A 14529-nucleotide genomic window follows, 5' to 3' on the forward strand; every position below is an offset into this window, starting at 1 on the left:
ACTGAAACAGGACCCAAGTGGTATATATAAAGATCCAGTCCATTTAAAAAATTGGAGACCTCTTACACTTCAGTGTTGTGATGCAAAAATCCTAGCAAAATGCTTGGCGCATAGAATAAAAAAAGTTTTGTCAGATATTATTCATCCTAATCAGACAGGTTTTTTACATGGACGATACATTGGAGATAATATAAGGCAAGTACTGGAAACAATAGAACACTATGAAATATCAGGGACACCAGGCCTGGTTTTCATAGCTGATTTTGAAAAGGCTTTTGATAAAGTACGACTGGAGTTTATATATAAATGCCTAGAATATTTCAATTTTGGGGAATCTCTTATAAAATGGGTAAAAATTATGTATAGTAACCCTAGGTGTAAAATAGTAAATAATGGCTACATCTCAGAAAGTTTTAAACTATCTAGAGGAGTAAAACAAGGTTGTCCACTATCGGCATATCTATTTATTATTGCCATCGAAATGTTAGCTGTTAAAATTAGATCAAACATTAATATTAAGGGATTAGAAATCCAGGGCCTAAAAACTAAGGTGTCATTGTACGCTGATGATTCATGTTTTCTTTTAAAACCACAACTAGAATCTCTCCACGGCCTCTTAGAGGATCTAGATACATTTGCTATCCTCTCTGGATTAAAACCAAATTATGATAAATGTACCATATTACGTATTGGATCACTAAAAAATACACATTTTACATTGCCATGTAGTTTACCAATTAAATGGTCTGACGGTGATGTGGACATACTCGGTATACAAATCCCAAAAGAAAGAAATGATCTCACTCCAATAAATTTTTATAGAAAGTTAGCAAAAATAGATAAGATCTTGCTACCATGGAAAGGAAAATACCTGTCTATTTGTGGGGAAATCACCCTGATTAACTCTTTAATCATATCACAGTTTACCTATTTGCTTATGGTTTTGCCTACACCTAGTGACCTGCTTTTTAAATTATATGAACAAAAAATATTCAATTTTATTTGGAACGGCAAGCCAGATAAAATTAAAAGGGCCTATTTATATAACGAATATGAATTCGGAGGGCAGAAATTATTAAATATTAAAGCATTAGACCTTTCACTAAAGGCATCAGTCATACAAAAGTTATACTTAAATCCAAACTGGTTCTCTAGTAGATTGGTACGAATGTCTCATCCTATGTTCAAGAAGGGCCTTTTTCCCTTTATTCAGATTACACCTGCTCACTTTCGGTTGCTTGAAAAGGAAATAATCTCCAAAATATCTTTATTTTTTAAACAAGCCTTAGAAAGTTGGTTGCAATTTCAGTTTAATCCACCTGAAAGGACGGAACAAATAGTACAACAAATCTTGTGGTTAAATTCAAATATAGTAATTGATAAAAAAACTGTATTTATCGAAGAAATGTTTAAAAAAGGTATAATTTTTGTGAATGATATCATAAATAGGACTGGTGGAGTAATGTCACACATGCAGCTAACACAGACATATGGAAATGTCTGCTCTACCCAAAATTACAACCAATTAATTGCAGCATTACCACAAAAATGGAAGAGGCAGGTGGAAGGGGATAAAAGTAAGGAACTTGTATGTCGGCCTTATATTAAAGAACATAAATGGTTAAAGAAAAGTGTGATAAATAAAAACATATACCAATTTCATTTAAGGACCAAAAAACTTACAGCTGTGCCATATAAATTGCAAAATAGTTGGGAAGAGATTTTCGATGTACCCATTCCATGGCACATGGTTTATGAATTGATACGCAAAACAACGCCGGATTCAAAACTTCGAATTTTTCAATTTAAATTATTGTACAAAATTCTTGCAACTAATAGAATGTTATATATATGGGGGATACAATCTTCTCAGCTCTGTAGATTCTGCTGTGAGGAGGCAGAGTCATTAGACCATTTATTTTGGTATTGTCCGCATGTAGCTCGTTTTTGGTCACAGGTCCAGGAATGGTTGAAGAATTGCAACATTTGCGTAGAACTAACGCTACAGATAGCAATACTGGGGGATTTAAAAAGCCATAGTCAATCAATCAATAATATAATAATTATTTTAGCAAAAATGTTTATTTTTAATTTACAATCCGTGGAAGCTATGAGAATAGGAAGATTCAAATCTTTTGTGAAGCATCACAGCACAGCTGAAAAATATATGGCAAATAAAAATCCGAAATGGATGATGTTGGAAGATAGATGGGAAAGGTTGAGTGGAGCTGAAGGGTGGGACTAATAACAAGATAAACAATGTAGGGCATACGGGATCTGTGAAATGTGTATAGGTGCGGAGCTATTGTGAAATAGCACAGTTACAAGTGGAAATCAAACTGGATGGACAACAGAAATAGAGGAAGGACTAAGAACAAACAAGAGAGAACTATTATAAAGTAGACTGTGTCTGTAAATGTGTATAAGATGTATAAATTGAAGGTAAAAACAGAAATGTTTATCAGTTTACTCCAATTGGGGGATCGGTGGTAGGGTTTGCAGGGAATAATAATAAAGGTATACTCTTTAAAAAAAAGTATGTATGTCTATGTAGGTATGTGTATGTATATATGTGTATATGTATGCATACGTGAATGGATATATATATTTACCCAAAAAAATATGGGGGATTGGAAATGATGCAGACAATTACATTGGAAACAACATTCTTTCCGCAATATTAAGCTGATCCACCCCCCCAGAAAAAAAAAAATATATATATATATATATATATATACATGAACTCAAGGTTGTGGGGAATGTCTCCATTAATGATATGGTAATGATTTATTCATATTTAATGAATGAGGTTTTTTTTGTTCCCGGGTCCTATTGTCCTACTGCCAGGTGTCCTACTGTACCACAACCATTGTCGATGGCAATTTGACTTTACAGCCATCCCATTGACTTTGTGGCTGACAGCCTGTATAGTATTGCCACAAGCAGCTCACAGCAGAGGCAATATGGCTGCCTTGATAAGTGTCCGCATTTGATTATTAAAAGACCCACAAATGTTTTGCCGATTGAACCACCCGCATAGTCCAACCAGAGTTTATGGGTGGCCTGCTTACAGCAACCGGGCCATTCCCACATGTAACAAGGCCAACCCCAGTGGTTTCCATTAGTAAGGATCCCTGCTTCCTCCAGTGTGATTTATGGTTTGGTCCTTGTCCAGCTCCTTCACTGTGTGTGTGTGTGTGTGTGTGTGTGTGTGTGTGTGTGTGTGTGTGTGTGTGTGTGTGTGTGTGTGTGTGTGTGTGTGTGTGTGTGTGTGTGTGTGTGTGTGTGTGTGTGTGTGTGTGTGTGGGCGTGGGCGTGTGTGTGTGTGTGTGTGTGTGTGTGTGTGTGTGTGTGTGGGCGTGCGTGCGTGCGTGCATGCAAGACTCTTCGTGATGTCTCTGTCACCATGGAGCATGCAGTGAGACTTGCTGTCAGTCCCCCAAATCTATGGCATTCAGAGGACAAACTCCAGAGCTGCCAAGCATTTGAAAAAGTGGCCTGACTGTTATATCTACAGTACTTATCAGTTTGATTCAGTTTGCACATCTACTATATCTAGGCATCACAAAGCTGAAAAGGGTGTAACTATTAATTGGCGTCACTAGTAAGCACATAAGAGGTAGTGAGCATTTACAAACATCAATACAGTAAGCGTAACGAGGGAGTAACAATGAAAAAAGTAAGTTGGTTTGTTGTCAGATAAATCAGATAATGTAAATGTTGTGTGTTGGGGGGGTTTTCTCATTCCATCACAATGTCCTCGGAGAGGGGTTTTGTATTATGTGATGTGCTTTGATATTATTCTGTCACTCAGAAAAGCTTTGCATGTAAAACAAGCTGAGTTCACATCATGAATATAAACATTTAATATATCTACACTGGGTTGGCTCTGCTTGTCTGGCTTTTTAAGCTCAAGATTTTTAATACAAGTTTGTTTGCAGATTTTAATAATACCCCTATTATGACCTGTGGCTATATTATCCCAGTATGATACACTTTACAGTCCATTCATGCCTTAAAATACTGACACAAGAGAAAACACTGTCGTTGTTGTTGTTCCTCTTTTCATCACTGTTTAGTGAGGAAGAACAAGGTCATGGTTTTGTCTTGACTCAGTCCAATCACATAATGACATCCATGGTATGTGCTTTGCTTACCACGCAAAATGGAGTCTGTAAACAAAAATAAGTACTTGAGAATCCCCCTGCACCTCTTCTGAGGTCAGGCAGGCAGGCAGCTTTTCTAGATGTAGCAGATGTGAAGTTACAGACCAGGGTCCTCATTTACAAGATGAGTGTACATCTTGTTACTAATTGTACAGTGGAAGCTGGACCAGGTAGGAAGTGAAAAATTGGCCTCCCTTGTAAATTTGTGGAAATTATAATGATTAAATCCTCCTTGTAAATAAAACTAGACTTAATATACTATCATCAAATAACTGCTTAAAACAGTAACATTTTATATTTTATGTTCATAGTCTGTTTTTAACTCTACCTATTTATATTTGCCAACCACGAAACATACACGGATCTTAGAAATGAGGCTAATGACAAATAGCAACACATTTTACTAACCTTCACCTGCTCATAGTTGTTTAATATCACATGATGCACACCAGATGATGGCATCAGTGTCACCGGATTATGTCATCGGAAACACTTTGCTTTCTATCTTTTTGACTACAAAACATGCCATTTTCACAATTTGATATTGGGGTGGTGCTGAATATATTGAATTTAATGTTGAAAAAGCGTGGAATTTCCCTTTAACAATGAATATAGATATTAGTCATGGTTGCTCTAATACCACATCAAACTGATTACATAATCATAATGCACAGTGTGTCAGCTTTAGGCTTGCCATGTAGTGCCATGTTGGAGCAATGCTGGGCGTGTTCCCTTGCATCATAAATAACCACTCAATTTTATTTGTAGGTCAGTCGGTCACAATATACCCATGATACATCACTGTTTTGATGCTCTCGAACACAGCCATTATCTGCGTGCTATAGATGGGTTGGCTGACAACGTCACAAAAATGATGCGCGTGAATTGATGGGGCCGGAAGTAGTGCTTTGGTATGATTCTAAATGGTCAGATAGCTAGCAACAATGACAAGAAGATACCCAGAAAACATGTCTACATTGGCACAATGTGGACCCAATGCAGGCTAAAATATTGGCCCCATGTAGGCTGCAAACATTGGGCCAATGCGCCTTTGCTATTCGGCTCCACGTTGGCCCCCAAGACATTTGTCCAGTGTGACACAGTATGGGCAGGTACTCAGGTAAAGGCAGCTTTTACTTTGCTTGAAATAATCCCATATTTTCCCAGCAAACATGCTCACATTGTCATAATGTGGCCCAATGCGAGCAAAAATATATTGTCCCCATAATTTTTTTATTTATAATGTATTTATTACATTTAATTCAATGCGTAAATTGCATAATATTTAGGGAACGTGATACATTGTATCAGAAAGACAACCAAGTTGTTACTATCTATAGTACATATATTTTTACAAGAGAAACTGTAAAGTTTCTCCGAATTTATGTCATATGCACTTATTTAAGTATTTTTAAAGACTTCATCATTGGCGATGTGTACAATATAAAAATAATTTGGGCATCATACAACAGAACACTTAAACTGGAAAAACACTCTCAGTAACGATTTCCCCAAAATAACTTTATGCAAACCACGACCCCAAATATTCTAATGAGCCCTAGCCTCTAGCTAGGCTTGGTGTGGGCTAGCCCGTGCTGGGCTTGATGTGGGCTAGCCTGTGCTGGGCTTGGTATGGGCTGGCCCGTGTTGGATTGGTGTGGGCTAGTCTGTGTTGGGCTGTTTTGGACTTGGTGTGTTGGACTTGGTGTAGGCTAGCACGTGTTGGTCTGGCGTGGACTTGGTGTAGGCTAACACGTGTTGGTCTGGCGGGGACTTGGTGTAGACTAGCACGTGTTGGTCTGGCATGGACTTGGTGTAGGCTAGCACGTGTTGGTCTGGCGTGGACTTGGTGTAGACTAGCACGTGTTGGTCTGGCGTGGACTTGGTGTAGACTAGCACGTGTTGGTCTGGCATGGACTTGGTGTGGGCTAGCACGTGTTGAGCTTGGAGTTGTCCTGTTGGGTTGGTGTGGGCTTGGTGTGGTCGTGTTGGGCTGGTGTGGGCTTGGTATGGTCGTGTTGGGCTGGTGTGGGCTTGGTGTGGTCATGTTGGGCTGGTGTGGGCTTGGTGTGGTTGTGTTTGGCTGGTGTGGGTTTGGTGTGGTCGTGTTGGGTTGGGTTGGTGTGGGCCTGGTGTGGTCGTGTTGGGCTGGTGTGGGCCTGGTGTGGTCGTGTTTGGCTGGTGTGGGCTTGGTATGGTCTAGCCTGTGTTGGGTTTTTGTTCGCTAGCACATGATGGGCTGATGTGGGATTGGTGTGGGCTAACCTTGCCCACTGAATACCCACATGGGGTCAATGGGGTCATGTTGGCTGGGTTTACATCAACATAACTGTTATCATACCATCAACCAGTTGAACACAGGGGTTTGGTGTTAGGATTGTAGGCCAATTCTCTTTCCACAGGTTGGCCATAATATGACATTGTGCTGATACTGTCCTGATGGGTAATGTAGGCTATAATGATGTTGCATTAGGGCTCAGAGCTTTCATGAGGTTTGATTTAAAGTAATGTTTGTCTCAGATAGAGGTTTCTATTTTTCCAAGTACATTTTTCCAAGTTTTCCAAGTTAAACAGTTGATTTCCAGGATGCTCTGTAATGTCAATTGCCCTCCCGATATTAATTATACCTAATTAACAAAGAGACCCCCAACACGACTCGCCTAGCTCGAAAATTAGATACCGTGTCCCTTTGATCTCCCAGACTGAGGTTTATCCTCTTTAATCAAGGATTAATTATGTCTAAAGAGCTGTAATTAACAAGCCTATCTGTCTTGATCACACAGCGAAGGTGAGGAGAATGAAAAGAGGGTGGCTGGCTATTTTTTGTGCATTATTTATCCCTCCTGTTTTGGTCGGAAATAGGTGGTAACTAAAAGAGGAGTATTTTATTTATGGAATACATACAGTATATCCTACCTAGCCGAATAGACAGTCTCTGAGCCCAATACACTATCTCTCTGTTTCCTTTTATGTTGATGCATTTAAATGTGTTTAATTGTGAAATGTGTTAATCGTGCTTTTGGGGCGCCAAGAGATCAGCATCTGTGTTTCAGTCATCCTTTCAACCAAAACAGTCAGTTGGTTGGTTGGTTGGTTTGCACGTGAGTAGCGCTGGACAGAATGAGGCAGACTAATTTCCTTAAACCCACGGAAATTATTTTAAGTCAAACATACTTGTGGCTTTAAAGGGATAGTTCACCCAAATTACTATTGTTTCCTTACATAATCTATCCCTTTAATTTGAAACAAACCATATTATACTACTAGATTGAAGTCAGAGAGTAATACCTTAAGCCGACAGTACTGTAAAGTTTGCTAAAATGAGATCTCCCCGCAGATTTCACATCATGAATCATGATCTAAGAAACACCTGGCATTTCTATGCTTACAGCTCTGTATAATTCCTCATTTTCAGATTTAGGGTTTACTGTCCTCCCCATTTATCCTTCCACCAGCTGCCAATAGTATAAGTAGTCAACTGAAACTAGATAATCTGCACAGAGAGGGAAGTACTAATGCTTTGAACCTGCGCAATAACGATGTAAACATCAGATGTCATTCAAAAACCTAGGAATACAACCAATTTATGCTTTCTCAGCTCATTAGCAGTAGGAGCTATTCTTTATATGTAGTGTTCCAGCTTGCCTTTTTTATAAGGCAGAAAGAAATGAAAGCTTGCAGCCGTCTCTGACATATTTTCTAGGGTACAATGGCTTTGAAGGGGCAGCAGGTTCCTTTGCAAATGCTTTATCTCTGCAGAACCCGTCTGGGAGCTATAGCAGAACCTCAATGGAGGGTTAGCATGTGGTGAATTCAAACAGATTTAACATTGCCGCAATGGTCGCCCGTTAGATGGCAGCTAGCTCCACCATGGGTACACCCATCCATCTATGAACTGGATAAATCTAGCCCGTTTGAAAAGTGGAGAATCACTGTCACTGATTCTTTAGGTTCAACATTTTATAATGAAGCCATGGTGCAAGCACACACCAAGCCTACACCAGCCCAACACAAGCTAGCCCACAGCAATCCCACATCAGCCCAACACAGGCTAGCCCAGCAAAGGCACATTGGCCCAATGTTGGCAGCCTACATGGGGACAACATTTGTGCCAATGTGGGCATGTTTTCTGAGAAGCAAAATGATGGGGCTGCCATTAGGCTAAAACACAAATTCAGGATTGTGGTTTTAATTTTTTTAAATCCATATTCAGAGCTTAGATCATTTGTATTTTAATTCAGTCTGCAATGTAAATGGTTAAATTTAAAAAATTTAATTTAAAAATTTAAAATTTTTAAATTCTAAATGGTTAAAATTAACAAAGGGAAATAAATATATACAGTGCCTTCAAAAAGCATTCAGACACCTTTACTTTTACCTCAATGTTACGTTACAGCCTTATTCTCAAATTAATTAAATAGTATTCTTCTACACACAATATCCCATAATGACGAAGCAAAAACTGTTTTTTAGACATTTTGAAATATCACATTTACATAAGTATTCAGACCCTTTACTCTACTCAGTACTTTATCGAAACATAGAGTCTTCTTGGGTATGACGCTACAAGCTTGGCACACCTGTATTTGGGGAGTTTCTCCCATTCTTCTCTGCAGATCCACTCAAGCTCTGTCAGGTTGAATGGGGAGCGTCGCTGCACAGCTATTTTCAGGTCTCTCCAGAGATGTTAGATCGGGTTCAAGTCCGGGCTCTGGCTGGGCCATTCAAGGACATTCAGAGACGTGTCCCGAAGCCACTCCTGCGTTGTCTTGGCTGTGTGCTTAGGGTCATTGTCCTGTTGAAAGGTGAACCTTCGCCCCAGTCTGAGGTCCTGAGCGCTCTGGAGCAGGTTTTCATCAAGGATCTCTCTGTACTTTGCTCCGTTCATCTTTCCCTCGATCCGGACTAGTCTCCCAGTCACTGAAAACCATCCCCACAGCATGATGCTGCCACCACCATGCTTCACCTTAGGGATGGTGCCAGGTTTCCTCCAGACGTGATGCTTGGTATTCAGGCCAAAGAGTTTAATCTTGGTTTCATCAGACCATAGAATCTTGTTTCTCATAGTCTGAGAATCTTTAGGTGCCTTTGGCAAACTCCTAGCAGGCTGTCCTGTGCCTTTTACTGAGGAGTGGCTTCCGTCTGGCCACCCTACCATAAAGGCTTGATTAGTGGAGTGCTGCAGAGACGGTTGTCCTTCTGGAAGGTTCTCCCATGTCCACAGAGGAACTCTAGAGCTCTGTCAGAGTGACCATCGGGTTCTTGGTCACCTCCCTGACCAAGGCCCTTCTCCCCCAATTGCTCAGTTTAGAAAGAGTTTTGGTGGTTACAAACTTCTTCCATTTAAGAATGATTGAGGCCACTGTGTTCTTGGGGACCTTCAATGCTGTAAAAAAATGTTGGTACCCTTCCCCAGATCTGTGCCTCGACACAATCCTGTCTCGGAGCTCTACGGACAGTTCCTTTGACCTCATGGCTTGGTTTTTGCTCTGACATGCATTGTCAACTGTGGGACCTTAAATAGACAAGTGTGTGCCTTTCCAAATCATGTCCAATCAATAGATTTTACCACAGGTGGACTTCATTAAAGTTGTAGAAATATCTCAAGGATGTTCAATGGAAACAAGATGCACCTGAGCTCAATTTCAGGTCTCATAGCAAAGGATCTGAATACTTACGAAAATAAAGTATATCTGTTTTTAATTTTTAATACAATTGCAAACATTTCTAAAAAGCTGCTTTTGCTTTGTCATTATGGGGTATTGTGTGTAGATTTCTGAGATTTTTTTTTTCATTTAATCTATTTTATAATAAGGCTGAAACGCAACAAAATGTGAAAAAGTGAATACTCTCCGAAGGCACAATATATATATATATATATATATATAAACTCAGCAAAAAAAGAAACGTCCCTTTTTCAGGACCCTGTATTTCAAAGATAATTCGTAAAAATCCAAATAACTTCACAGATCTTAATTTTGAAGGGTTTAATCACTGTTTCCCATGCTTGTTCAATGAACCATAAACAATGAATGAACATGCACCTGTGGAACGGTCGTTAAGACACTAACATCTTACAGACGGTAGGCAATTGAGGTCACAGTTATGAAAACTTAGGACACTAAAGAGGCCTTTCTACTGACTCTGAAAAACACCAAAAGAAAGATGCCCAGGGTCCCTGCTCATCTGCGTGAATGTGCCTGAGGCATGAGGACTGCAAATGTGGCCAGGGCAATGAATTGCAATGTCCGTAATGTTAAAAAATAATAATAAAAAATGACAATGCCACCAGCCATACTGCTCGTTTTGTGCGCGATTTCCTGCAAGACAGGAATGTCAGTGTTCTGCCATGGCCAGTTAAGAGCCCGGATCTCAATCCCATTGAGCACGTCTGGGACCTGTTGGATCGGAGGGTGAGGGCTCACAGAACTGGCAAATCTGGTGCAGTCCATGAGGAGGAGATGCACTGCAGTTCTTAATGCAGCTGGTGGCCACACCAGATACTGACTGTTACTTTTGATTTTGACCCCCCTTTGTTCACGGACACATTATTCAATTTCTGTTAGTCACATGTCTGTGGAACTTGTTCAGTTTATGTCTCAGTTGTTGAATCTTGTTATGTTCATACAAATATTTAGACATCTTAAGTTTACTGAAAATAAACGTAGTTGACAGTGAGAGGACGTTTATTTTTTTGCTGAGATTATATATTCTGATGACAAGTTATGGGGCTTGCATGGAGTATGAGCACATTAATCATGCAGTTACTGTCAGTTTAACCACGGCTTACAGCCCTACCTCTTAGCCTTAGCAGGTCAATTGGCTAACAATAATCATTGTATGTCAAAACAGAGGAAAACGACATGTTAACATGTCTGTAAGTAGACTGTTAATGTGTTGCCAATATCAAAACGATACTTCCAGAGGGAACTTTAAAAGTGTAAAGGAGAGTAAGCACATAACACTCCCCATCTGTTGTGTGTTGCAGGTAATGACGTGGCTCAGGTTTGACCTCGGAGATGCCGAAGAGACGAGACATTCTGGCCATCGTGTTGATCGTGTTGCCTTGGACGCTACTCATCACTGTTTGGCATCAGAGTGCCATCAACCCCTTGCTAGCTGCTCGAAAGGGTAAAAGTCGTTCCTGCATTTACCTAGGGGGGTTTCATGGTTAGTCTCTCTCGTAAAGGAAAAACATTTTGCTTATTTTGGGATGCTCCTCTTTATATAGTACACTTTAGAGACATGATTAAAAATAACAAAGTCTACACGTCCCTGATTTTACAGCTGAATTTTTGGGCATTTTCCCCCACTCAACATTTTATCAGAATATGCTTCATTCTCTATTGCAAGACTTTTAAGACAATGGGGATATGTTTTTGTTCATAATGAGCTGAAAATCTCACCAGTGTGTGAAGGAAAATTGTCATTTTGTGAGACCGTGGCATGAGGTCGCTATCAATTTGAGCTCTGTCAGTACAACATGTATGGTCCGCAGAATTGAATTACACTATCTATACAAAAGTATGTGGACACCCTTTCAAATGAGTGGATTCAGCTATTTCAGCTACACCCATTGCTGGCAGGTGTATAAAATAGAGCACACCGCCATGCAATCTCCATAGACAAACATTGGCAATAGAATGGCCTTACTGAACAGCCCCACCATGGCACCGTCATAGGATGCCACCTTTCCAACAAGTCAGTTCGTCAAATTTCTGCCCTGCTAGAGCTGTCCCGGTCAACTGTAAGTACTGTTATTGTGAAGTGGAAACATCTAGGAGCGACAACGGCTCAGCCGCGAAGTGGTAGGCCACACAAGCTCACAGAATGGGAGTGCATAAAAATCTGTTCTCGGTTACAATGCTCACTACCGAGTTCCAAACTGCCTCTGGAAGCGACGTCAGCACAAGAACTGTTCATCAGGAAAGTCATGAAATGGGTTTCCATGGCCGAGCAACCTCACATAAGACTAGGATCACCATGCGCAATGCCAAGCGTTGGCTGGAGTGGTGTAAAGCTCGCCGCCATTGGACTCTGGAGCAGTGGAAACACGTTCTCTGGAGTGATGAATCACGCTTCACCATCTGGCAGTCCGACAAACTAATCTGGGTTTGGCGTATGGCAGGAGAACGCTACCTGTCCCAAAGCATAATGCCAACTGTAAAGTTTGGTGGAGGGGGAATAATGGCATGGGGCTGTTTTTGATGGTTCGGCTAGGCCCCTTAGTTCCAGTGAAGCAAAATATTATCACTACAGCCTACAATGACATTCTAGACAATTTGGTCCTTTCAACTTTCTGGCAACAGTTTGGGGAAGACACTTTCCTGTTTCAGCATGACAATGCTCCCATGCACAAAACGAGGTCCATACTGAAATGTTTTGTCGAGATCAACTCCATCTAACACCTTTGGGATGAATTGAAATGCCGACTGCGAGGCAGGCCTAATCACCCAAAATCAGTGCCAATCTCACTAATGCGCTTGTGGCAGAATTTGAAGCAAATCCCGCAGCAAATGTTCCAACATCTATTGGAAAGCCTTCCCCCAAGAGTGGAGGCTGTTATAGCAGCAAAGAGGGGAGGGGGGGAGGGGGGGGGGGCAACTCCATGTTAATGCCCAGGATTTTGGAATGAAATGTTCGACGAGCAGGTGTCCACATACTTTTGGTCATGTAGTGTATTTCTCTATTCGGATTCACACCTTAAACTGACTCGTATTAGTCTGACAACTACTTAATTCCTTTATAAGTTAGTGATGATTATTTATATTTATCACACATGTCTCGCAAAAGAGCATGGCACTAGATTTCAGAATGATACGTTTGTTCAAACCTTTGAATAAAATTTACTCCATAACATATGGCTAAGTCCAACTGTACAACTGTACAACTATTTGTACGACTAGATGTTGCCTTACTCTCTACGAAGACCATCTTTCTGGAAACGTACAATTCCTAAACAGTCTATAATTGTTTATTATACCAACAACACCAGCTTTCTTTCCCTTCTCCTAGATGACAGACATGAGAGTCGACGAGACTCCCGGAACACCTTCACCCTCAAGAAGCCCTGCTCCTCTGAAAACAACAAGGACATTGTGGAGGTGGTACACACCGAATACGTCTACAGCCGCCCGCAGCCCTGGTCTGATGTCATCCCCACCCTCCACGTCATCACCCCAACCTACAGCCGACCGGTCCAGAAGGCAGAGCTGACACGTCTGGCCAACACCTTCCTCCACGTGCCTAACCTGCACTGGATCCTGGTGGAGGACTCTCAGCGACGAACCCCGCTGGTGACCAGGCTTCTCCGGGAAACAAGCCTGAACTACACTCACCTCAACGTGGAGACACCCAGGAACTATAAGCTGCGTGGGGACACGAGGGAACCCAGGATACCCCGGGGAACCATGCAGAGGAACCTGGCCCTGCGCTGGCTCCGAGAGACTTTCAGCTCCAACAATAGACACAGCCAGCCAGGTATCGTCTACTTTGCAGATGATGACAACACCTACAGTCTGGAACTGTTTGAGGAGGTGAGTGGAACAGGGAGAGATGTTGTGCAGTACAGAGTTGTTTCCTCTTGAGTTACCAAAATAGGCTACATTTTTGGCTTCAGTGCACACTAACTGTGTAATGACATAAATAACATGAATCCTTACAGTATTCCATTAGGTAAATGCACAGCCTAAAAACATAGGCATCACTTGACACCTGCCTATTTGTGCATGATAAAATAAATTAATATAATATACTGGAAAATCAATACTTATTGATCACATAGCAATCCTTCTCCAACCAATGACTCAACCATATAATTACATGTAGAATACAAATCTCTATGGGAACAACCCTCTCTCTCCTTCTTCTTGTGTAGATGCGTTCAACGAGGAAGGTGTCGGTGTGGCCTGTAGCCTTTGTGGGCGGCCTGCGCTACGAGTCCCCTCAGGTCAACACCCTGGGCAAGGTGTATGGATGGAAGACTGTGTTTGACCCCCACCGACCCTTTGCCATAGACATGGCTGGGTTTGCGGTGAACCTCCGCCTCATTCTCTTTAAACCTCAGGCCTACTTCAAGCTGCGGGGAGTCAAGGGAGGATACCAGGAGAGCAGCTTACTGCGTGAGCTGGTCACCCTGAATGACCTGGAGCCCAAGGCTGCTAATTGCACTAAGGTGAGGATCTGATAGTTGTTCTGTGTAGCTCAGTTGGTAGAGCATGGTGCTTGCAACACTATGGTTGTGGGTTTGATTCCACACATAAGAAAATATTTATTCCTCAAATTCTTTTAAATTTTGCCTCATGAAATGTACTTCCGATCAAATGCTTTAGAAAATGCATGTTGTTTCATAAACCCATGTGTT

General features: G+C 41.2%; 1 protein-coding gene across 2 annotated transcripts in view; it reads left to right on the forward strand.

Moving 5' to 3' along the window:
* Positions 1 to 14529, forward strand: part of LOC139537602 (galactosylgalactosylxylosylprotein 3-beta-glucuronosyltransferase 1-like) — a 55517-nt gene that overhangs the window by 38691 nt on the left and 2297 nt on the right. For both annotated transcript variants that reach the window (XM_071339096.1, XM_071339097.1), the window contains exons 3-5: positions 11155 to 11297; positions 13182 to 13702; positions 14044 to 14340. In XM_071339096.1, coding sequence (XP_071195197.1) covers positions 11186 to 11297; positions 13182 to 13702; positions 14044 to 14340 — 930 coding nt within the window. In that variant the 5' untranslated portion in view covers positions 11155 to 11185. The remainder of the gene's footprint in view (positions 1 to 11154; positions 11298 to 13181; positions 13703 to 14043; positions 14341 to 14529) is intronic.

The sequence above is a fragment of the Salvelinus alpinus genome, chromosome 13, assembly GCF_045679555.1.
Source record: "Salvelinus alpinus chromosome 13, SLU_Salpinus.1, whole genome shotgun sequence".
In the NCBI taxonomy this organism is placed as follows: Eukaryota; Metazoa; Chordata; class Actinopteri; order Salmoniformes; family Salmonidae; genus Salvelinus; species Salvelinus alpinus.